General features: G+C 49.1%; 1 protein-coding gene and 1 long non-coding RNA gene across 4 annotated transcripts in view; one reads left to right on the forward strand and one right to left on the reverse strand.

Moving 5' to 3' along the window:
• LOC135920898 (retinol dehydrogenase 14-like) overlaps positions 1–25,599 on the forward strand; it is a 54,444-nt gene that overhangs the window by 20,196 nt on the left and 8,649 nt on the right. The window contains exons 2-5 of one of the 2 annotated variants that reach the window (XM_065455159.2): positions 54–271; positions 3,842–4,081; positions 9,881–9,973; positions 12,196–12,390. In XM_065455159.2, the coding sequence (XP_065311231.1) occupies positions 61–271; positions 3,842–4,081; positions 9,881–9,973; positions 12,196–12,390 (739 nt within the window). In that variant the 5' untranslated portion in view covers positions 54–60. The remainder of the gene's footprint in view (positions 1–53; positions 272–3,841; positions 4,082–9,880; positions 9,974–12,195; positions 12,391–25,599) is intronic. The other variant, XM_065455160.2, reaches the window with a different exon arrangement.
• Positions 1–25,599, reverse strand: part of LOC135920899 (uncharacterized) — a 49,774-nt gene that overhangs the window by 19,814 nt on the left and 4,361 nt on the right. Inside the window, exons 2-3 of one of the 2 annotated variants that reach the window (XR_010570352.2) lie at positions 1,806–2,008; positions 197–335 (exon numbers count right to left, since the gene is read on the reverse strand). This is a non-coding gene — a long non-coding RNA (uncharacterized lncRNA). Of the gene's footprint in view, positions 1–196; positions 336–1,805; positions 2,009–25,599 lie in introns of those variants that run through there. The other variant, XR_010570353.2, reaches the window with a different exon arrangement.

Consider the following 25,599-nt stretch of genomic DNA (forward strand, 5'->3'; position numbering starts at 1 on the left):
AACCGGCACTTTTGCAAAGGGACCGTGATTGCAGTGATAAGTGTCATTTCCAGCGGAGCCATGCAAGTGCCACGCATCGCTGCTCGGGCAGGCAGTGAGGAGAAGCAGCCAGCGGGCCTCGCGCTGTGGCTCCAGGCGCTCGTGGCCGAGCTCTTGCTGTTCGCGAAGATCGTCCTGCTCGCCTTCGAACATGTGTGGGAGAAGCCCGCCGTGTGCCACTCGCAGGCCTCCATGGAGGGAAGCACGGTCGTCGTCACGGGGGCCACTTCGGGTGAGCAGGACGTGGTCCGATTTCTCTCATGTCTCCTGCTGATGTCTTGATCGCCCTTGTTCAACTTGTTCCCGAGAAAAGAAATGAATACTAGACTTGCTTTTAGGGCCAACAGCATTTCATTTTGGCTAAATTCAGTAAAAATGAGCTCAGATCTGTATCGCTGAAGCAATATTGGCAATGCCGCAGGGCTGGTACATTGCTCCTGCTAGCCGCGTTTAAGCAACACCTAAGTGGACGACGCGTGCACATGGTGGTTGTCGTCATGACCTCGCAGCCTCGGGGATTTTTCAGTGTGCCACGGGCCTACGCGGAGCGCAGGCCGAGTAACCACGCATTTCAAGTCATACGTCACTTCCAGCGAGTGGTTGTGGTGGCGTCTCCTTTTCTTTTTGTCGTCTCGGCATCGAACAATTCTGTTATATTAAGCTGTTCGCCATGCTTCCCCTAGCATTTCAGATGCCGAATTTTGCGTGGAGGCTCCTCTGTGTCTTCATTATCCAAACCTAGGCTGTTAAACCGGTCCGAAATTTCCTTGCAGTTCGTCTTCAGTAGAACTGAATTTGATCCAGGTTGCAGGCGTGGGCATTCATCTCAAGAAAAAACCGCCAACAAATTCAAAGAAAGGGAAGAGCGACAGCGGTGTTACTGATTACAAAGGCTTTTTACCATAACGCTTTAAAAATATTTTATTGTATGCTCATGTCATTCACTTGTACTCTACAAAAGTCTGACAAATTCTGACTTTGATTTCGTCTGTTAAATCGGTCAGACAAGCTTGCTTGCATGTAAAGAGCCTTACAGATAAGTGACCCAGGTTTTAATTTTCTCTATTACGCTATCGAAGGACGCGGCTAAACAAGCGTTGTTGGCGGCTCTGTTGGGCAAATCTTATTTTTGGGATGAAGGTAAATCGGGGACTTTTTGTCACTTTATACTGGCAACGGCTACACCCTGTCACTCGGCTATTAAATTAGCAGCTTTATTGGTGAACTTTCCTCAGTATTCTTGAGTGGGCGACCTGCAGGCCTTGACCCCGCGAAGGTAAGCAGCACGGGTACGGAGGCGCAAACAGGCTAAGTGAGCCAAGAAACAGCGTCATCCCTTATGTATGTTGCGCTGTACCAGTTCTAGAATGCAATACCAACTCGCCCAATCCTCAACTCTAGTCATCCCTTCGCCTTCGCCAGCACCGTCTATCTTTCGCCATTTCCGTCGCTTTGCCGCTCGCCTTGCACACACGCTCGCATCTTGCACAGTGGGACACATCAGCAAATTTACACCGGGGTTCTCTCGCTTCACTTAGACAATGGCCCCGCTATAGTTTCTGGCAATATTTAATTTAGAGAAAAGTGGAATACAAAGTACAAAAGAAGGCATATAAATGGCGGCGCCTATGTAAAATTTAAATTAAAGAATATGGAGGACGCCTAAGCTTCGCCTTCCAGAGTGAAACGCGATAGCATTCATAAATCTCTGACTACTGCTTCTCACGCTTCCCGGCAACTGCAGAGTATGTAGCCGTAATGTTTACCGGGAAACGCTCACGGAGAACGCCATGCACGAAGGCGGGCTTTCTGGTAGAAACTCGGCCTCTCACAGAGGCCTCGAAGCGGCGGTGGCGAGCGCCATCTGGAAGGCTTTCAACGAAGCGGGCACGCTGCCCCATGGACTCAGACAGTTACGCCGGCGTGCGCAAATGGCTGACGCCGTCTCCGGTCTGGGCACTGTAAAACGCTGGAAAAGGGGTTTATTTGAGTTTTCGCGTAACAAAATTATGTTTTCTCGCATATTCAAATTACAGTCCGAGAGCTATTATTTCTGTAGATTGTAAGTCGTAGTTTATGATACTTCTACGTATTTTAGTTTGAGAAATTCAATTTGCTCAGTGAATTCCTTGCGTAACATGAACAGCCTCGGTATGTCTGGCACGATAATATCTTTGCCGATGCAACGTCTGACGCGGACGGTGACTCCGACGTCGGATTTTCTGCGACACTGGCTGCTTAAAGGGACACTAAAGGCAAATACTAATTCGACGCGGACTGTTTAAGTACCATTCCAAAAACCTCACAATGTGCTGACGTCGGTGAGTAAAACGGCGCCCGATAGACGGCGGTACCGAGCTAACATAGACAAAGAGAGAGCGGTGGATTCGCCGCTGCAGCTGTTGTTTGGTCAAGTGGCGTACACCGTTCGGGTATCCCGCGACATAACATGGAAGTTGAATGCTCTGCTACCTGCAGTTTGTCCGAGTTTCGCGAGACAGAAAAACCAACGAAGCACTACGCGATAACGAAACTACTAAAACGAGAAAGCGTGAGCGGCGAAGAGTCGAATGAAAACGAAACCTTTCGACCACCCGCGCCGTTGTCAAGAGTAAATGCAATGAGTTCTTTTTTTTTTCTAGAAAGGAAAGACAACCGGACAAGTAGCATTTTATTTCATCTTATAATACAAAAATGTTTTCTGCATTGAGTAGTTGAGTACTAGTGACAGAATTTAACTGAGGAGTGCTTTCGTCATCCGGCAAGTGCTTGAATGTCCCGGGAGAGTCTAATCATGTCCTGCAGTCACCTCAATTTCTTGATTATTAAGGCTCTGTTCGCGATAATATTGACACCTTGGAGATTCTCGGGCACTAATCTGTCACCTTAGCTTGACTTAGTATTTGCCTTTAGTGTCTCCTTAACGCTGTCGCGTTTATAGAGTAAGAGCTACGAAGAAAGAACCTCGATCACCATTAAAATAGTGATCAAAAGGTGCCCGAGCAAGGAGTGTCGCTGGAGCCAACGTTTCGACGTTTTCGTCAGTGCTACAACTGCCTCACTTGGCAACGTTGACACAGCTCGCTCTTCTCGCAACCCTCCCCCCTCGCCCTCACTAGGTGAGGAGAATACGAGTCCCCTTGGTGAAACATTGGCTCCAGAGACATCGACCACATTTGCGTGCTGAGTATACGTGACCATGTGTTGCACTAAGGGAAACCTGCTGCAAAGCTTCGTTGCCGAGAACTGAGGCCCCGGAGATTTATCGACATAGTGCGCCGATGAAGTTGCATTTGCACAATTTCTAAGACCAGCAGAGCTGATTTAAGTGGTTGTTGCTCTTGTTGGCCTGAAAGCCCATGTAACATATCTACAGTGGAGCACCGTCCACGAATGTTGGGTTTACAGCATACGCGAAAAAAACGCAAAAGAAAGAAACAAGTGTGCGCTAAAGCAGTTAATTTGTCAAAGCGGGCAGGAACAATAGGCAACGTGCCCGACACAGCGGCTTTTGAAAGATTTGGCACCGAAAACACCTAGCAGTAAGGGTCAAATTGAACTGCGTACCCACACATTTTGCTGATGGAGAAATTACTACCTCAGTGGTAATCACGCTTTCTTGGATGCGCGTTCTTTTTTTTTTTCCTTCAAGTACGTACGTTCGCGGTACTAATGACAATGAGCAGGGAAGGGCTTAATTGTGTGTTCCTTGACGAGATGCATGGAACGCTGACATTTGAGGAAGATGAAAAGGGCGCGAATCTTCCACGATTTTGCATGGAACCACTCTCGTTGCATGCAGGTGTCGGCAGGGAGACAGCCTTGGAACTGGCTCGCCGAGGAGCGAGAGTCGTCATCGGCTGCCGAAACCTCCAAAAGGCACGGCGCGTGGCGCAGGAGATATTCGACCGCACTCAACAGCGAGTGATCGTTAAACACCTGGACATGAATTCGCTCAAGTCGGTCCGGCATTTCTGCGACGACGTCATCAAGACAGAGGATAGGCTGGACGTGCTCATCAACAACGCTGGGGCTATCGGACGTATGCGCGAAAATTTACTACGCATGTATTAGTACCATCGCATAGAAAACAAAAAACAAAACGGAGGACAGGAAACGATAAGCCTCTTCATAAATTGCTGCCTTAAAGGTCCCTCGGAGCGCGCACTTGCTATCGCAGGTGATCAACAAAAGAATCTTAAAGTGTTGAAGGGGGAAGAAATTATTGCAGACCTGTTAATTACATTAAATTATGCAGTTTTACGTGCTGTCAAGGATTGGTTGTAAGCTAGTCGTACTCTCCGAACCGGAGGGGATGGGGCAACAACAAGCCCACCCCGTGTGCGTTTATTGAGGGTTCGACTGCTGACCGGCGATAAGGTCCACGCCTGATCGACCGTAAACCAGAGGCATGACACGGGAGGCGTACGTACAAACACACACTCAGTTTAATAAAGAAAAATCATGGCCGAGATATAATGAAAAAAAGAACATACAAACTACAAGCAGTGGGTCCTAGCTCGCAGAAGGCGGGGGGGGGGGGGGGGTCACACAACACACGCCCTTACGCCACTCGCGCGACACTAAGCCCACCACGTAGGAACTCCTAACACTCGCGAAATAACAAAAAAAAAAAAATACGCGACACAAATGCAAAATACACGCGACAATAAACGCTGCAGACACTACTCTAACACGACATACAAGAATCAACACGCGATGAATAATTAAATGAAAGATTAAACGCGATTAAAAGAAATACAGTCCGGCGGAAAGTTCTGAGAGTGGGCCGGAACACGAGGCTTATCTGTGGCGTGCTTGCCGAGACCCCGATCTGAAGAGCGTCGGGCTGTTGATACCTCGCTGCCGAAGATCTTGAAGGGCTTGCACCGTCTGTCGCTTGACCGGTGAAGACTTCGACCTGGAGATTTCAGCCTGCCGACCACATCTACAGCTGTCTCCCGGTGCAGGGCCATGCCGCTCTGTCTCCCAAACCACTCTGCCCGCTCGCCGAGCCGCCTCGTCCCTCGTCACGCTCCGGCGACCCACGTGAACAACCGGTCCGGCGGGCTCGGGTACAATGGGGAGCTCTCCTCCCCATCGACGTGCAAGCGGCGTTGCGGCTGCGGTGGCAATGGCGACCATCTCGAGAGGGGCGTGGCAACGCACTTTGTGACACGTGCCAAAACCACGACCTGTTTCTGAGGCCTGCCGTAGCTGGGGACTTCGGAATCATTTCGACCACCTGAGGTTCTCAAACGTGCACCTAACTCTTAGTACACGTGGTTTTCGCATTTCGCCCCTCATCGAAATGCGGTCGTCATGGCCGGGATTCGATCCCGCGATCTCGTGCTTAGCAGCTCAACGCCATAGCCATTAAGCGACCACGGCGGCTGGCAGACTTGAGGACATCGCAGAATCACAACCCAGCTTTCAGCGAAGCTGTTCCTTTCAAGCAGTTGCAGCAAGAGTATTTTGTCTGCGATTTAATCACATTCTTGAAAACGTGGCCCGCACATGACTGTTCCGTTTGAAACCTTGGCAGCATATAACGCTCTCCGGCACTTCTTATGGAACCTTTACAAAGGCCAGTAATCTATCTCCGCACAATTTAATTCCCATGAACATCAGCCATAGATCACTTGCATACGTAATTTGCTGCAGTAACCCTAATTAATCCACACACTTCATACTGAGCGTGCCCAATTCTCAAAACCTACCACTTAATTTTGTCAAATATAGACCGGGTGGTTGGTGTAGCCCACCGAGGACGTCAAAGAAATCAAGTACAATCCTCATATCTCGCATGATATACCAAGAGAGCGAGGGTTCAATAATTATTTCCAGTGCTTCTGTTCACGCCATAAACACAGAATTTCCCTCTCACAGGGCACTCAGTGCTGGGCGGTATCGAAGATACATGTATCATAAATGCTATCTTACATACTCTTCAGGTATCTTGTATTTGTATCATGATACGTCTGGAAAGACGTGTGTATCAGTATATGTATTTCCGATACCTGAAAGAATGTGTCGTCTATCTTAAACGGCCCCTCACCAGGTCTGGCCATCTTGGGCTGACAAGCGCAGAGCATACAATGCGCGCTAACGATCGTGTTTGCAAAAAATTAAGTCGCTACGCACCGCGGAAAGGTCTGAAATTTCAATCCGAATGACGGTGTCCCTTTCCCTCGCGGCGACCGCGCTTCAAACCGGACGATGACGTACTCGCGTCCCCACGCCTACGTAGCCGTGTCCGCAGTGTGACGCCGCTCGTGGTGACACGTGACTTCGAGATTTATTCAAGGCAACATCTGTTATTTCGGTGATCTGTTGCTTGACTTGACGAATTGAAGTTTAGAGAAATAATTATAAATAAAAAATATATAGAAATGTTTTACTTCGCACTGAAGCAAGAGAGATGTACTTCCGCTTCGTTTGCTTGCTCCCACGTCGTACAGTCACGTGCGCAGGTACCGAAACTGCGCCATTTTCTACCGTGTTCCAACGCGTGATTATGCCCTGCGATCCGCTTGTTCTGCATCGGTATTCATGTTGCACTGAATTATAGCGCTAGTCATGTACCCTTGTGCACAGCGCGCAAAAAAGTGCGCTGTGCGAAACGAGACAATCACAGCTCGCGCGCAACGCCGTCAGCTGAAGTGCGCAGTACCGTAAAAAAAAAAGCGAGGAGAAAAAATGAAGGTGGGGCCCGTAACGTATGCGCCACGCGATCCTCAAGGTCCGGTATGGGGGAACGCAGGGAAGGAATTTCGCTTGCGGAGGCCTGACTGGGCGAGTGGAGAGAGTGCCTCGCTTGGTAGTGGAGCTCGCCGCCTGAAATCATTGGTTCGCGGCACTGAAATATTTCTATCTAGGCTATTAGTGAGCCGATTTGAAACATTTTTACTCCAAAACGCTTCCTAGAGGACACGTAACAACTTCCAGCGTATAAATGAAATTTTCTATATAGCTTGGTAAGGGGTCCTTTAAGATACAACATATTGCTGTCGCTACATCACCGTGTGAAACTATAAACGTTGGCTGAACTCCACTTCCCGTGCTGATACCGCTGCCAATAGGCCACCTGAATAAAAAAAAGACAGAAACATCCTGGTATCTTTCCACCAGAGCCCTCAATCGAGGGCCGGCGATGGGGCCTGCGCGTAAACTGCATTGCGTAAACGGTGCTATGGTTCACTTTGTGCGGCCATCAATAGAACGGATGCCAAACACCTGAGACACAATGTGCCTAACCATCACGCCCGTCAACATGAAAAGACATGTCCGTCAGGTGTGTGCGATGGGATTATGCAGCAGTGCATATCCTACTTCCCTGTGTCCTCCATTCACCGCCTCTACGCCAGGGAGTGGTTTCTCTCCGTATTCCTCTGTGTGAGCTGACCCCATGTGACCTACACTTACCACCTATACGTCAGGGAGTGGTTTCTTTCCGTATTCCTCTGTGGGAGCTGCCCGATGTAACCTATGCTCACCATCTCTAAGCCAAGGAGTGGTTTCTCTCCGCATTCCTGTGTGTGGGTAGACCAGCGTGCTGACAAGGCCCTCCAGCAGGAAGCAAAAGAAAGAGAGGTTGACCGGATGGTATAGGGCATAAGAAGGCCAGCGAGACGCCACGAAGTGATCTGCTCTGCCCTTACGTGCAGGAGCACGCATGCTGATCGTTTCTATGCTTTTTGCCTTCGAGTGCACCGCTCACCCATAACGATGTATTAAATTTCTGTTAGTTGTTCTTGCATCATCTCGCCTTCCCTGCCGGACTCTCTCAGAGGGTCCACCTGGTTCGAGCTCCAAGCAGACGCTATTGAAGGCCGCTGAAACCCCGTCCCCGTAACAACAGGCGGCAGCCTTAACAACAGTAATACGTCTACTGATGAGGTACCACTATACAGTGGTATTTGCGTCAACGTGTAGAGGCTTCTTATCAACGTTCTTGTAATTAGATGCCGACCGGCTAGCTAGTCGGCAACAAGAGCAGCGACTCCCATAAAGTACAAAAGTGACAAGTAAAAGCCGCTGACAGCGCAGCGTACAAAGAACTTTCATGTCAGGCAAATAAAGCAACCCCAATAACTTGTTTCAGACTGAAAATATTATACTTTGAGCAAGAAAGAGAAATTCTTTGAGATACTAGCAGATATATCATTCAAATAAAACAAGTTTGGTTGAAGTTGAGAAATGTCCAAGCAAACATTTTTATGCTTAAGCGTTTGCTGCTGCATTAGATACTTTGATCTATAATACGACATTTGCGAATGTATCGAAGTATCTTAAGATACAAATGGAAAGTGTCGTATCGGATGAAATAATTGCCGTATTAGCTTGTATTTGTATCGAAAATACTTGTTTCCCGAGTATCTCGTATCATATCACGATACGATTGCAAAGTATCTTTGCCCAGCCCTCAGTGCACTTAGCATTCGCTCTATTTTCACTAAATTTGAAGTTAGTGTCTCGTGCAGTTGTTTTATGACCCTGCAAAACATCGTGGATGTTGGCAACATGATACTCTGGAACACTTTAATAAGTAACTGCCGGCAAAGACTGCAGCAAACATACACAGATGAAAAATTTATCATTCGTCACTCGCAACGTCCTTCCTATTTGAACAAAACATAAGCACCATTTCTCGCATAGTTAACCGAGAATACCAGGGGAAAAGCAACTGCATGACTTGCACAACGCATAACATTTAGTTAAGAATGCGTATTCAGCAATTATTTACAAAGCACAAAATTACACCGCAAATTTGAAGCTTTTGATACCCTACACCCATCAACTGGCCCTCACTTTCTACAAAATAAATCAATTCTACGAGTTTTGGGCCCTACAGAAACGCGGAGAAACTTTTGAAGCGTTGGAAGGGTTTCATATAATGCCTGCAAATGGTCCAGAAACTACAGCTTAGTAGTTTTCATTTAACCCTAATTGACACACACACTTCAAACCTGCGCCTTGGCCACATTATTCGCCAAATTTTCTCATCATATATACTTTCTGTGTATTGTAGTTTTTCAGAATACTCTGGAAACTGGCATAAAACGTTTCGAGCGCTCTTTAGAGTTGCATTAATATATTTGCTATAAAAGCACGGAAGAGATTAATATAACCGCTGTCTTTACAGGTATAGGTAACTACACAAGGTAAAGATACAAGTTTTATTGAAGAAATAAAAGATCAAGGAGAGATAGACAAAATGCTAGACTGCCACGGAAGTATACGACTAGCTCAAGAGCGGATTAATTGTCGCCGTTCCTGTTTTTAAAAGGGGCTGCCAATAAATATCTTGAGTCATCATAGCGAAAGGCACTAAAAGAGGACCATCCAGACTCTTATTGGTAATGTAGCACACATTACTTGACACCTGTGAACTCCCGAACCTCTCTCGACTGCATCGATCAAGTGGTGAATTCGCACAGTGCGCAACGCAGCTCTAAGTGAGTCATTGTCATCAACGACTTTAAGCAAAATAAGACTTGATATGCTTAGGCAAGGAGCAATGTCGCCCCTCCTCACTCTCTTTGAACATTTTGGTCAGAAAATACATAGCGTTTTCCTTAAGATCACAATAATAACAGAAAATCTTGATTAGCAATCATTGAGGTTTGTCGTAAGAAAGGTTGCACGGAAGTTTTTTTTATGTTAGCCGTGAAAAAATGTACAAAGGTTAAAATTATTTTTGAATGTGTTCGCTTTTTTTTTATTGCTAGGAGAAATATTTTAGCAGGGCTGTTGGCCAATATAATTTTCTTATGCCAGCGTATTCTAACACTATTAGTGCTGTCATGCTTTTTGTGTCTCTTATTCATTTGCATTACAGATTCAAAAAAGGTTAAACTCACAGAAGATGGCTTTGAAGAAATCTTCCAGGCAAATTATTTGGCTCCTTTGCTACTCACAGTGCTTCTTCTTGGTAAGACATACTTTTCTGAAAACTTCTGGACACGCAGATTTTTAACTTGGCGCTACCGTTTTAGAACGACAATATGAGTTTCTGGTAGAAGTCACGTGCACAATGTTCATGGAGACTCCATGATTCTCGTGGACTCCATGTGGACTCCATGTGGACTCCATGATTCTTCGTAAAGGTGTTGCGCCTAAGGTCACGCACTGCTCAGCGAAGCACACATAGGTTTACAGTTTAGGCCCAAATGAGTAGCGGCGACACCTGTAGCTGCTCCATGACGTAGCAGTCTGAGAGAATGCCCAGCAAGTACAGCCGATAAATGATTACATTTAAATTAATTCAATAGTTGATCCCGTGATGTTGCAAACATGTGTACTATTCAACTATACAGGGTATTCACTTAACTTGAGCCAAACATGAAAAAATATGCGAATGCCACGTAGTTGTAACCGAACCAAGGTGATGTTGTCTGCCGTCACTTGGAGATGGTTTTTTGCATTACGCCTCATTACATAATTAACATTAATTACTAATCAACTTCTCAATTAATAAAATTAGATTAAAAGTGCCAGTGAGAAATATGTAGAGACGTGAAAAACTCCCCGGTATATCCTTCTGTTGCTTCATATGGGCTACATATATGCATGATATGTTGTAGTGCTTGAATATGTAAGTACTAGGGAAAACTGTATTTCTGCTCTGCTGCTCCCTTATTTTTTGTATTAAGGGTATTTGGGGCTGGTCAAACTGCTGCGAGCAGCTTTTTTCCCCACTTTACCCCCGCAAAGCTGCATTTAATTTTTGTGGAAATAACACACACACACACACACACACACACACACACACACACACACACACACACACACACACACACACACACACACACACACACACACACACACACACACACACACACACACACACACACACACACACACACACACACACACACACACACACACACACACACACACACACACACACACACACACACACACACACACACACACACACACACACACACACACACACACACACACACACACACACACACACACACACACACACACACACACACACACACACACACACACACACACACACACACACACACACACACACACACACACACACACACACACACACACACACACACACACACACACACGCTGTTGGAACCTCAGTGCTGACACCCGTTATTGCAGTCGCACCGCTGGCACGAGTTGTTGCAAATGGGTCGCAAGCCCCAAGGGTAGCGTTGGCCTGGCGGCCTGGGGCACAACTGGAAGCATCCGAAGCTCCTGGCAAAGCATGAGTCGACTGCTAACAGAACAACTTGTTTATTCTAGCATCGCAAAAGAGCGGCCGATCAGGTCGACCGAAGTGGAGAGACGGGAGAGCACGCTTCTCGACGGAAGAATTCGGAGCCTCTCTCTGGGCGTCCGGGGGCAGTTGCTTTATACTCTCGGAGTTGAGGGCAAGAGAGAAGGTCACTGGACTAGGTCACGTGACGGTGGGGCACGGACACGCTGAGAGACACGTTGGGACAAGAAGGTGACGCATCAGCCGAGTCGGCGCCGGTCAGACCTCCTCGTTTCACACTTGGGGAGCTCCTCTCCCCGGCTGCCACGCTTTGACAAGCGTGGGCACACACACGTACACACGAAGACACGTGGCACTGAAACACGCCGGGACGCGCTTGGCGGGGAGGCTTTGCGGCAGCTCCGAACGGGCCAAAATGTCCGCCGCTTTGAACGAAGCCCCGGTGTCCGTTGCATCAGCGCCGGCTATACCGCGCGTCGTAGGCGAAACGTCACACACACACACACACACACACACACACACACACACACACACACACACACACACACACACGCACACACGCACACGCGCACACGCACAAGCGCACACGCGCACACACGCACACGCACACACACGCACACACACACACACACGCACACACACACGCACACACACACGCACACACACACGCACACGCACACAAAAGCGTTTTTCCGTCTGTGCAAGAAGCCCGGGAATGCACGCCAAATGGCAGCGCGCAGTAGTAATGCGGAATATATCAGGGAACAATGAAAGTCGCACATGCGATGTCAGTAATCCTCTGTTAGAAGGAAAGGGAGTCAAAGAGAACTTGTTGCCTTTGGTGAAAACAATGAAAGTGCGTAAAAAAGGTGGCACGCGAATCCCCTGTTCAACTTGATGCGCAGACTTGCTCAAGAAGAGCTCGCCGAGCCGGGTGATCAACGTGGCCTCCGACTTCCACCGGTTGGGCGAAGTGGGCAGCGTGGCGGACAAGGCACGGGGCGTCAACTCGGTCGCCAACCCGACGGCCGTCTACGGGAACGCCAAGCTGGCGCTGTGCATGGTCACCGTCGCGCTGGCCGACAGGCTTCGAGGCACCGGTGAGTGGCGCGGGCTGAATTCTATGAACACTGTTGCGCGCGGTGTCTCCGTGCAACGAACGTCGTGTCGAGAGCGGTCCTTCGACCGAGAGAAACAAATCGCCGCCTGGAACGTCATCAGTTTATCACAGCGGACAGAGAACGACGGGTACCACAGAAATGTGCTTGCTCGAGCGGAGAGCATTCGGTTTAACTTAATCTCTATCACTGCCGGAATAACAACTTCAAGTGGTCATACCTCTTTATGGCTGCTGAAGACGGCGAATTCTTGCTCGATTAGCTTCTCTCCTAAAAACAATAAGCAATGATAGAACGAGAAAAGAAGGGGGAAAATTCCCTGGGGAGGAGCTTCCTGCTATTGTGCCTCGAGATATCCTGCAGAGTTTGTTTCACTGAAGACGGCACGCCACTGCGCTATTTCACTGCTAGGAACGTCACGTGATCTGTTCTGCTGCTGCAAGAAGTCGCAGATTCCACTACCAGCAGCGGCAGCGCCATCCCGACGATGTGCAAAAGCTCTTGTAGCGCATTTTGCGTGTCTTTAAAGTGATCGAAATTAATCTTCAGCCCTCTAGTATATACAAGGCGTCTTTCATAATCCACTGTGCAGCTGCGGTACTTGAAACCCCACAACGTTGTTTTTATTTCATTTTATTTGTTCCTATTTTGCTTCTTACATGGTCTCGCTAAGCACCCGTGCTTTTTCTTTTTTGTTAGTCTGCTTTCCAAGAATAACATGATTCTTGCACTGCAAGGAACGAAAAAGAAAGGAAGACGCCGAACATAAGCGCAGAATTTCTTAGCAAGACATCGAACATACTCGAGTGCTCTCCACTAGTAAACAGTACAATGCACATATAGACTATATACTTCGAAGAGCGCATCATTTTTCAATGGGTGTGCAGCGTTGCTTAAATTTAGGTTCATATTGTTTACCTTCGACGATTGGCCGCTGTGAGTGTTTCATTACTGCGCCGATCGGAGCGGTCATAGATGGCAAGAGCCCAAGCTACAGCTAATAGGACAAAGCCCATTGTAAGATAACTTCTATGTGACTAAGAGCCCTCGGAAGCCATGTTTTAGAACGATTTATTTGAGCATTCTTAATGTCCTAGCTCATTGGCATGGATCGGCACCAACTCGGCGCCAGCCGTCATGAGAAAAGCTGAGGGGGAAATTAAATCGAATACTACGGGCGGTGTTTCTGCTAGTGCGAGTCACGCAGTTGTTGGTGGGTCCACGCTCACAAAACTTTTGTTCGATCAAGTGTTTCCTTACCAGAGAGAGAGAGAAAGGCAAAGGAAAGACAGGGAGGTTAACCAGAGATTATCTCCGGTTGGCTACCCTGTACTGGGGGAGGGGCAACGGGATGCAATAGGTGAGAGAGAGAAGGATAAAGAAAACCTAAACACACATACGCACTTACACACGAACTGTTTCTGTGGGCACTGTCACGCAGCCCGCAAAGGCGTTCCTAGTCTTACGCAGTGTTACCGTACAGTCCTACGTCACACAGTGTACAGTCACAATTTGTCAGAAAGTCCCGTGTCTTTCAAGTATCGCAGCAGCGCCTTCATAGCGGATCGCGCTGATGTTCGCGTAGGCCAGTTTCCAAGGATCTTGTTTTCTGTCATAGGGCGCTTGTCCAGTTTGTCTAGGGTGGCTGAGAGCACTGTTCTTTATGGGTAAAACGGGAGCACTGACAAAGAAGATGCTCGATTGTTTCATTATACCCGCAGAAGTCACAAAGTGGGCTGCTGGCCATTCCGTTAATGAAAGAGTAGGCATTTGAAAATGATACTCCAAGCCATAGACGGACATGAAGGCTGTAGTCACGTCATGCAAACTCGGGCGGAATACGGAGCTGTAAATTAGGGTCCAGGGTATGAAGGCGTGCACTTGTGAAATCGGATTAATTCCATTGGGCTAATGTCAGGTCAAGCGCAAGTGCGGAAAGTTTTTTCGCTGCGTCGGCTCTTGAAAGAGGAATGGCAACACAACTGACGCCGTCATGGGCAGATCGAGCAGCTGGGTCTGCTCGATCATTGCCATGTATACCACAGTGACTAGGCAAGCATTGATATATTATATCCTTCGTCAAGTAGACGATGGTTGGCTTCTCTGACCTCTGCGACGAGCTGCTCATGTGATTCATGGCGCAGTGCTGAGAGTACACTCTGTAGGGCTGCCTTGGAATCACAGAGGACTGACCATGCGTGGGGTGGTTCCTCCTTAATGAAATGAAGAGCCGCAAGCAGGGCTACCAGTTCAGCAGCTGTCGTTGATGATACATGTGGCGTTTTTAGCTGTATTTTGACGGATATTCTTGGTACCGCCACAGCAGCAGCTGCACTTGTAGATGTGACTGAGCCATGGATGTAAACGTGTACGCGGCCACTGTGCACCTCATGTCAAAGTTCTAATGTGGCCTGCTTAAGGGCAAACGGCGACATGTTGGCTTTATTGATGATTCCTGCGATGGTGAGGCGTATTTCAGGCTTGTGCAGGCACCATAAAGGTGAGGATAGTCTTGCTGCAGGCATGTGGTTCGATGCCAATGAGGTACGATTGGCAACAATTATAGGACTGAAAGTTGCGTGTGGCCTTTCTGCGGGTAGAGCGGCAAGATGGTGAGAAGGTAGTCGGGCAACGTGCCTATAGCAACCAATCTAATGAACTACCTTGAATCAATTAACTCCGTCTATTCATACCAGCATGGTTTTAGAAAACTATTAGCCTGCAAAACTAAGCTCTCTGAATTCACCGATGAAATCTTACAACACATGGACGATCACCTACAAATTGACGCCATCTTCTTAGACTTTTCAAAGGCCTTCGAGCGCGTCTTCCCCAATCACCTACTTGCCATATTATCTACTCGTGGAATCCAGCCATCACTGATTACTTGGATCGAACATTTCTTAAAAGGACACGTACAATACACACTCGCTAACTCTCATGACTCATACCTTTTTGCTGCTACATCCGGTGTCCCCCAGGGAGCAAGCTTATCCACCCTGTTATTTTTATTCTACATCAATGTCCTGCCATCCTACACAACAACTAGACTTCGTCTTTTTGCTGATGACTGCGTCATCTACAACGCCATCCATAACCCTGCTGATTCCATTGACCTACAAAAAGACAGACACTATCGTTTCATGGTGTGAAAAATGGTTCATGCCTTTTAACCTTTTGTTGTAACCTATTTTGTTGTATTGTGTATTAGATCTATCCTTTTGTAACATCAATCATCTGTATTTCCATCATTTGTATCCTCCTTCCCCCTACTCTAATGCCCAACATTGGGCGCTGTAGGTATGTGTGTAAATAAATAAAAAGTAAATAAGTGCCCATGTATATCCTTTTCCCGCAAGCGCAGCATTACAAATTACGCGTACCACATAAGCTCAACTACAATAACACGAACAGACTGCTATAAGTATCTAGGTGTTCACTTGACATCGTCATTATCATGGGTTACTCACATTGAAACAATTGCGCAGACGCCTCGCGCACACTTGGTTTTTTGCGTCGCAATCTGAAATCTGCATCGCCCGCTGATAAAAAAACTTGCATATCAGGCATACGTTCGCCTGAAACTGGAGTACGCATGATCTATCTGGCACCCCTCGCAAGCATATCTCACCTACGAATTAGAAGCCATTCAGAATAGTGCTGCACGCTTTATCATGTCAAACGGCTCAATTAAAACCAGCATAACTGAATTAAACACACATTTGATCTTCCCAGTCTCCAATCATGACGTATCATCTCGCGTCTCTTCATGCTTCACTCTTGCTACTATCACCCATTAGCCAGACACCCTCGACTGCAACCCCCACCTAGAATCTCTCCCCGCCTCAACCACAGCTGTCCAATCGCGCACATTCAATCGAGTCTTCGATGAAGGATTCTTTTTTTCCAAATGCAATAGCGCTGTGGAACACTCTTCCCGACTGTATTCTCTCTTCCGCCGACCACAAGACTTTCCTTGAGGAGCTAACAATCCAGCGCACCTAGAATGGTTTGTTAAAAATGCATTTGCTACGATGGACCGAGACGCTCAGAAGGGACGTAGGTGCAGCAACGAGCGAGGTTCCGCCCGAGGCGAACCTCGAAATAATTGACAGCAGGCTCCTACACATGTGGGAAGCAAAGCGAGCCCTCCTAAAGAGATGGAAATGCCAAAGACATAATAAGGCGTTGCGCAAACGCATAGCGCAGTTAGACAGAGACATCGAAGAACACGCACTTCAGGTATGCAGGGCACAATGGGAAGACACGTGCAACGGCCTCGAGAGGCAGATGACCGGGGCGAGCGCTTGGCGCCTTTTTAGACACCTATTAGATCCGGAGGAGACTCGGGCCGCTCAAGGCCACAAGACTCGTAGACTCCTAAGAGATTATAAAGGCGATAACTTCCTTGACGCCATACGTGACCGTTACTTTAAGAAAGCCGAAAGCATCCAGTACGCTGAGTACGACGGCGTCACAAACAAGAAACTGGACGCGGAATTTAGCGAATCGGAAATTCGGTTAGTCCTGGTCGAACTCAACACTCGATCGGCGCCCGGCCCGGATCGGGTTACCAACAAGACTCTCCGAAACCTAGACGACGAGTCAATCTCCCGACTCGCGGCCTACGTCAATGAGTGCTGGCGAGAGGGTTCCCTTCCCGAAGCGTGGAAACGGGCCCGCGTTATCATGATTCCTAAACCTGGCAAGCAAGTTACGCTCGATAATCTAAGACCGATTTCGCTTACGTCTTGCGTCGGCAAAGTCATGGAACACGCAGTTCTCACCCGCGTGACCGACTTTCTCGAAGATCATGACGCGTTCCCGCACACCATGCTAGGATTCCGCCGCAACCTCTCCGCACAGGACGTATTGCTTCAACTTAAACACCAGATCGTAGACGACACTACCAGCTCCACTAAGGCAATTCTAGGCTTAGATATTAAAAAGGCCTTTGACAGTGTTAAGCACGAAGCGATCTTAAAACCAATTAGAACATTAGGACTAGGCCAAAGAATGTATAATTACGTTAGAGACTTCCTCATGGGCAGGCGCGCATGCGTCGTCGTCGGTGACGAGGAATCACCGGAATTTCAGACGGGTCCGTGCGGCACGCCGCAAGGATCCGTCATATCACCATTACTCTTTAATTTAGTTCTACTTGGTCTACCCGAGAAATTAACAGAAATAGAAGGATTACATCACAGTCTCTACGCGGATGACATCACCCTCTGGGTTCCCGGAGGGGGATGTGACGGTCACGTCGAGCGAACGCTACAGGCAGGAGTAGATGCGGTTCAGAATTACTTGCGTGGAACGGGCCTCGAGTGCTCGGCTACCAAGTCCGAACTCTTACTCTACAAACCCACAAGGAGAGGTCGTAAAACCCTGCGCGAACAGGAACGGGAATATTCCAAAATACGCATTACATTGGCAGATGGTACTCCCGTACCGCACGTAGAGAAAATTAGAATCCTAGGGTTACACCTGCAGGCAAACGGCCATAACGGAGAGACGGTGCGAATACTTCGTCGTTCGGTAGATGACACCATCCGACTCTTGCGTCGCATCACGAACAGACGCAATGGTATGCGTGAAGAGTGCGCGATCCGTCTCGTGCAGGCGTACGCGATAAGCCGCATAACGTATGTTGCCCCCTACCTGAGGTGGATCGGGTCCGAAAAAAACAAAGTCGAATGCATGATCCGAAAGGCTTTCAAGAGGGCGGTCGGCGTTCCACTCAACGCGAGCACCGACAAGTTTCTAGAGCTCGGAGTTCACAACTCTCTCAACGAGTTAATCGAGGCGCACGACATTGCGCAATACGAACGATTATCCAGGTCAAAGGCAGGTCGATGCATCCTCGAGTCGCTCAGCATCGCGTACCACACTCAGCATGGAGAAAAGATGGCGGTTCCCGCCTCTGTTCGCGACCGCCTGATCATCCCGCCGCTTCCCAAGAACATGCACCCGACGCACCACGCCGGGAGACGCAACAAACGAGCAAGCGACCTTGAGAAGAAGTTTGGTAACAGCAACGAGGCGGTGTACGTAGACGCGGCGCGATATGGAGGAGGGAGAAGCGCGCACGCGATAGCGGTTGTAGACCGCTCGGGTAGGTGCCTCGCGAGCGCCACGGTGACCGCGGGACACACGGAAGCGGCCGAAGAAGCCGCGATAGCCCTAGCGCTCGTCGCGGTGCCGAACGCTGCGATCGTGATCAGCGACTCGCAGGCGGCAATCCGCGGCTTCGCGCGCGGTCGTGTCTCGCGGGAAGCGGCCCGCATACTCCAAATTTCTGACGACGGCGACTCGTCATCGCCCTCACAACCCCAAAATTCTACGGTCTTCCTCCTCTGGACCCCGGCACACACCGATGTTCCGCTAGCGGGAAACGAGGCGGCCCACGCCACGGCTCGAGGTCTCACACGCCGAGCCGCCGCTGATTATGTGGCCGCCTCCGCCCCCGAGAGCGGGGCATCGGATCTGCCGGATCAGGACACTACAACAGAAACACAGCAACAAGAAACACACTGGGCGTGGGGCGATCGCCTAACCACGTTCAGAGACCTCACCCAACACTACAGACTCGAAAGACGCAGATTCCCGCCACCACACGATAAACTGAACAGGAACGAGGCCGTGACGTTACGCTTGCTCCAGACACACACCTACCCTAGCCCCGCTATCTTACACCACTGCTATCCGCGTTTGTACCCAACAGACGCGTGTAAAACATGCGGACGCAGAGCAACACTGCGACACATGCTCTGGGAGTGTACCGGCAACAACGGTAATCAAAGCAGCTCCGTTGGCGACGCGTCCATAATCGCGGCTGTTGCCAGAGTAGAAGGCTCGAGCTCCGTTCTTCCCGACGCCGCCCCGGATGCGGGAGCCGCCGGGGACCTTCTCCGTAGGCGTCGCCGCCGCTGGGAGGCGGCTATCAGAAGTTCAGAGCTGGCAGACCAGCTCTGGGCCGTCCGGCAAGCCGAAGATGCCGCTCGAGTCCAAGAACTTCGAGCCGTCACCTGAGGCCACCACATCAAGACCTGCCGGACTATTCTTTACTAAAGTTTCTTCTTCTTCTTCTGCTACTTCACCCATTTTAAGTAATTAATTGATAGTGATTCGTTCTCATGCATAGTACGTATTTAGTAGTATTTATGCAGTATGTATTTTTTGTATTTTATATTTTTTAACAGTGATTTTGATGATAGTACCGCTGGCTCGGTTCCCTCCTGAGCGTGGTTTCTTTTTCTACTCTTCGTCTATCTTTTCTTCCTCTTTTCCCTTCTTTGCGTGATGAAGAGCTCCTCACACTTTGTTTGCCCCTCCTTATGTAATGTCTCCGGGCCTTTAAGGCTGAAATAAATGAAATGAATATGCGGCCTGAAAGCGTCGGCTGCCAAGTACGTTGATATTGGGTGATCTCGCGCTATGACAATCGTTGCTGCTGTAGATGCACACCTCGGAAGTCCGAGGCACGTCCTTAGGGCTTGAGCTTGTAGTCCCTGGAGTACACGTAGGTTTGTTTTGCGGGTGTTACGAAGCAAAGGAAGGCTGTGTCTTGCATAACCGAGGAACGAGGTGTTATAAAGCTGCAGGATCGGCCGCACCGATGTGTCCCATGACTTCCCGCCGATAAATTTGAGGAAATGTATTATTGTCATTAACCTCTTCTTTAGCTATGAAACCTGCGGGCTCGATGATAGGTCACGGTCAATAATTACCCCTAAAAAGCGGTGTTTCCGTGCATTTGCAACTGTTTGTCCATTGACATCTACAGTGTAACTCTTCATTGCCTTCCGAGTGAATGTAACAAGGCAGCATTTCTCTGAAGACACTCTAAGTTCTGTTTTCGCAAGTACAGTGATGTTAACGTAGCTGCCTTTTGTAGCCATGCTCGTACCTGCAGTCGTGTTACAGCAGACGTCCAAATGCAGATGTCGTCGGCATATATTGATACTTGAACTGTATTGTGCAAGCATCTTACTAGGCCAACGAGCACTAGGTTGAATAGCGTCGGGCTCAACACGCCGCCTTGCGGTACTCCGGGGAGCGTTTGGTGTTGAGTCGTGGCGCCATCCTCGGTCATCACGCAGAAATGCCTGTCGGTCAAATAACTGCACAGCCACTGAAAAGTGCGGCTACCAATTCCGGCTTCAATCAGAGCGTCTATAATGACATAATGTGCTGTATTATCATAGGCGCCTTTTATGTATAGGAATAATGCCGCAGTGAGTCGTTTCAGACGTTTTTGATGCTGGACAAACGTAACCAAATCGATAACATTATCTATGGATGAGCGCCCACGCTGGAAGCCAGCCATAGCATCTGGGTACACGTTGTAATTTTCCAGGTACCATTCCAGGCTCGTAAAAAGCATTGTTTTCATTATTTTCCCTATGCAACTGGCCAGAGCGATGGGGCGGTACGATGACAAGTTTAACGGTGATTTACCAGGTTTGAGAAGTGGAACCAAGCGGTTGCATTTCCATTCACATGGAACCAAATCGTTGCGCCAAGACTCGTAATGGTTTAGCAGCATGAGTCGTGTTTTCCGCCCCAGATTGGCGAGCGCCGCATAGGTAACGCCGTCCGGCCCAGGTTACGAAGAGCGCCTGCAAGTCGCCAGTGCCGCTTCAAGGTCCTTCACCGAAAACATTACATCCATGCTGGAATCCCGTGGCACAGGAGTGGCCTATGATGTAAGTGCGCGTTGGAGCTGCAAGCTGCCAAGTCTTGAGCAAAATTCTTCAGCAATGTCAATTTCGCTGCGACCTTGGTACAAAGCGAGGGATTTGAAAGGAACACGCTCTTGCTGTGATGCGCGAATTCCACGCGCGGTCCTCCATATCTGAGATAATCGCTGACGTGGATCCAACAACTCACAGAAACGTTTCCATCTTTGAGATTGCAGTGCATCGATGCGACGTTGAATCTTCTTTTGCATCCGCCTTGCCTCTCGGAGATCATGGATGAATTTAATTCTCCTGTAACTCCTTTCAGCCCGCCGGCGAATTGCTCTTAGTCGCTGCAGTTCTGCTTCAAATTCTTCATATTTCGGGAAAGCCTGAAAACTACGCGTAGCCTCTTGCACGGCTTTTTGAATTTCGTGTCCCAGACTTGAATGGTTCTCTTGCTGACATACTCCCCCCATGTGCGACCGAAACGCCGACCAGTCGATTCGCCGGAGGGTCATGGAGGAGCATTTAGATAGCTCCTTGATCTTCAGGTAGGTCGGAATATGGTCGCTTCCATGTGATTCGATGTCTGGAAACCATTGCACGTTTCTTTCAAGACGCCGAGAAGCCAGAGTCAAGTCTAGGCAGCTGCTGTACGTAAGCCCGCGTAAATATGTCGGACTACCATCGTTGAGGCAGTAAAGGTCGTGCTGTGTGGCAAAGGATGCTAGTCTCCTTCCTCTGGGGTCCATCTTCAAACTCCCCCAAACGGATGGTGAGCATTAAAATCTCCTGTGAGAATCGTAGGGCCGGGTGTCGCTGATAGCACGTCGTGCAGTCGTTTAGAGTCGAAGCCACTTGAAGGAGCAATGTAAACAGCGACGAGTGTGAACGTAAGCTTATTCGTTTTCGCAATTAAACAAACGTACTAGTTGTCGTCGTGAGGCGGGACTGGGTGCAACACATAATTCAGAGCACATCTAATATATACAATTACCTTGCTCACATCACCACAGCTAGAGGACATGAATGCCTCATAGTCAATAACGTGTATAACATTCTGCACGTTCGGTTCGCAAATTACGAGGATGGGAAAAGGTTATAGAAGACAACATGTCTAAAAGCTGAAATTCTTGATTTGAGACCAGGGGCATTTCACTGCAGCAGAGATGCTTTCTTGACTTCCTTGTGGAAGGTGTTGCACCTCAGGGCGATCCCTCCGTTAGCAACCAGTTTGTTGCATTTGTAGGCGATCCCACTGCTAGCGACTGTCTCTCGAAGCTCCACCGACATTACTTATTAGGTAGCGTGGCGTTGTCGGCGAGCTGCAGGCATCTGGTAGACCATGGCGACCGAGCAAGGGCGAGACGACGTTTTGCTAGTGCGAAACTTGCACTGTTTATTCAAATGTAGTTGAAAGAAAATAAGAAGAGAATGAAGTATGAAGTACATCTCGAAGTCCCTTAAATAGGCTCTCTTACAATCGTGTGGGCGGGATCTTGCTTTCGTCGATGACACGTGACAGGCCCAGAGAGAAGGCCCCTCTTCCTGCAATACCAGGCACGGGAAGGAGAAGTCGATACTCTTTTCGATGAATCCGGGGAGAGCGTCGGGTGAGTGCGTCTCTCTTCGAGGAATCCGGGGAGAGCGTCGGGTGAGTGACCTCTCCAGTAGCGTGGGGATGACGCAGCACCCACGGGCCCCGACCATGAGAGGGGAAAGGGATGACGTAGCACCCACGGGGCCCTTGGCGTCCGGCCATACCTAACAAAGGGCAGCGACGGACGGGCCATGGTGCTATGCGATGCTTTCAAGTACTGGAGTCAGCACATCCAATACTTGCAGTGCGCTACGACCAGCCGGAGTGTCCATATTTATCAGTAGTAGACGCATGACATTCGTGAGCGATTTGAGCGTAGCAATCACTTGTGAGTCCTTGTCTTGCATTTGGTCAACTATAGCGACATTTGACTTTAAATGGTGAGTCATTTGCTGTGGCTCTGGCGCGTGGCATGTCTTCGGCAGTGCTGGCCACACCTCACTTGATGAAGCATGAATAGCATGGAGACTTCTTTCGCTGACATTCGTGCTCTTACTGGAGACAGATGGAACAGGAGGCGACGTTGCCGGATCAGACATTTCCCTTGAACCGGAAGAGGATCTCGTAGTCTTTCGTTTCCGGAAGCGATGTCGCCTTATCGCTTCAGAAGCATCTGTGTGTGACGATCCGTCTCTGGCCGTTTTTTCTCAAGATTTTCTGCGCTTTCTTTAGGCGTGGACAATCTTTCGAGGATGCAGCGTCCGAGCCTTGACAATTTGGGTACTTGAGCTCTGTTGCACGGCAAGTGTCACTGTCGTGTTGCTCGGAACACCGTGGGCATGTCGCTGTATTTCGGCAGACAGCACTCACATGTCCAATTCTTTGACATCTTCTGCGCTGAAGTGGTTTCGGTACGAAACGCCGTACCACATGCCGAAAGTGGCCGACCTTTACATGTGATGGTAGGCAGTCCCCTTCCAACACGAGCCTTACACAGGTCAACTTACCAAGGCGCCGAGCTTGTAGTAAGGCAACACCATCTGTCGCATGTTTGATTAAAATTGGCAGGTCGCTGTCGCTAATCGATGTTTCAAGATCATAAACAACACCACCAGTGGTTTCGTTGTCCTGTGGAATGAGGTAGTGGACATTGATGTTGCCCAGGTGCTTTACTTCCATCAAAGCATTGATTGCGCTTCGGTTGTGGACATCAATAGCCAGGATGTTATTTCGAGTAATAATTCTGATATCTTTCATTTCTCCTGGGACAAGAGCCTCCAGAGAAATGGAAATCGCTTGTCGATTAAGGTGGTTGAGGTTCTCGGCAGGTGTGTCCGGCACAAAAAGAATTGCGTGCGCCGATGGCCTACGCTGTGGCACGACGGTAGACTTACTTGACGAAGACCGTCCGCTGATGTTTCTTCTCTTGGCCTTCCGGTGTACCACTCTTTCGAAGCCTTCGTCATCTGACGCGTCATCACTTGAGCAGGAGTACAACACAGTGTCCTCGCTGTCAGCTTGACTAAGAGGGCAATTTCTTTTCCTCGGGCCCATTCCTGCCGAAGCAGTCATGTCGCGTCGTGATTCTGCCGACTCTACTTCCATTGCCGTGGCGATGGGAGCGGCGTCGCCCAGTAAAACACTGGAAAAAGCCGAAAATACTGCAGCGCGAAGCAACAGTGGTCTCTACGAGAATCATTTCGTCTTCGTCCTTTTTCTTCTTTACCAGGCAGTGTACGAGTACCTTCGCGATAGCGATCGGCGGAATACCAACACGATTGCGGCGCCGCTATGCCCTGTTGCGTCGCAAAGAAGGCAGAGCCTGAACACGAGTTTAGTTTCTCTGCTGTCTAGGCCTGGCGCAATTCGATGTAAATCTGACAAAGTCATGGCGGAGAAAAATACAACTTGGTCCGCACTACTAAAGCCACAGCCAAAGCCAGAATAGCAGCCGAAGTCACAACCGAAGACGAAGCCGATACCACAGCCGATGCCACAGCCGGAGCCGACGCCACAGCCGGTGCTGCAGCCGATGCCACAGCCGATGCCACTGCCGATGCCACAGGTGGAGCCACGTCAAGTGATACAGCTGCGCACAGCTGCAGAGCGCACAGCGCGGGTTCTGACAACTTGCCCGAAGACCGGCAAGTGGTTATGATGCTGTGGTCTCTGATGAATACTTTGCGAATGCGCTTGAATAACCTGCACACTCCGTCAGCGCGAAGTGCAATGCAAGTGCTGGATGCTCTCAATTCAGTACTTGCAACTCTTGAGTAAGCATCATGGCTCACCCGCATCATTCTATTCGCACTGAAGTCAAAAAGGCTTGGGTTTAGCTTAACAATATATTGCCACGCACTGCAACGTACTGCTGACGCCCACCGCCTCCTTGGTCTTCTCTGGTGACTTCAACGGGTATCACCAGCTATGGGGAAGCACCGAGATTAGCTTCAGACAGCAGAATGACGGCAGACAAACGTATCGGCGTAGTACTTGCTTTGACTTGACTGATTGGCAGGCGCTTTGCTGCGTGCCCGCACAGTGCTCCCTCTATCCCGCTTTCCGCTTTCTGTTCCTTCTTTCCCTTCCCACTATGCAGGGTAGCAAATTGGGCGCTCGTCTGGTTTACCTACCTGCCTTTCCTCCCTTTGCTATCTCTCTCTCTCTCTCTCTCTGCTCAGTGTCGGCCGTGAGATGCTGAGTCATGCTGCTGATAGCCCAGAAGGTTGCAAAATGAACCTGTCCATCGTTCTCCTGAAACGTCAGGCTACCGAGGTTTTTTGATCTGACCTATGGCGGCAATATCGTGGGGGCCATTTACGCAATCTTGGAATATTGGTCCCGTATTTAGTAACACGCTGTATCACTCGACACTCTTATCTTATCGAGTGTTACACTCAGCTGTCACCCACAGTGACGAGGGTGGTGTGACGGCGGATACCTAACCAGGGCTCACTGAAGAGCCCT

This window comes from Dermacentor albipictus, chromosome 1, assembly GCF_038994185.2.
Source record: "Dermacentor albipictus isolate Rhodes 1998 colony chromosome 1, USDA_Dalb.pri_finalv2, whole genome shotgun sequence".
Lineage (NCBI taxonomy): Eukaryota > Metazoa > Arthropoda > Arachnida > Ixodida > Ixodidae > Dermacentor > Dermacentor albipictus.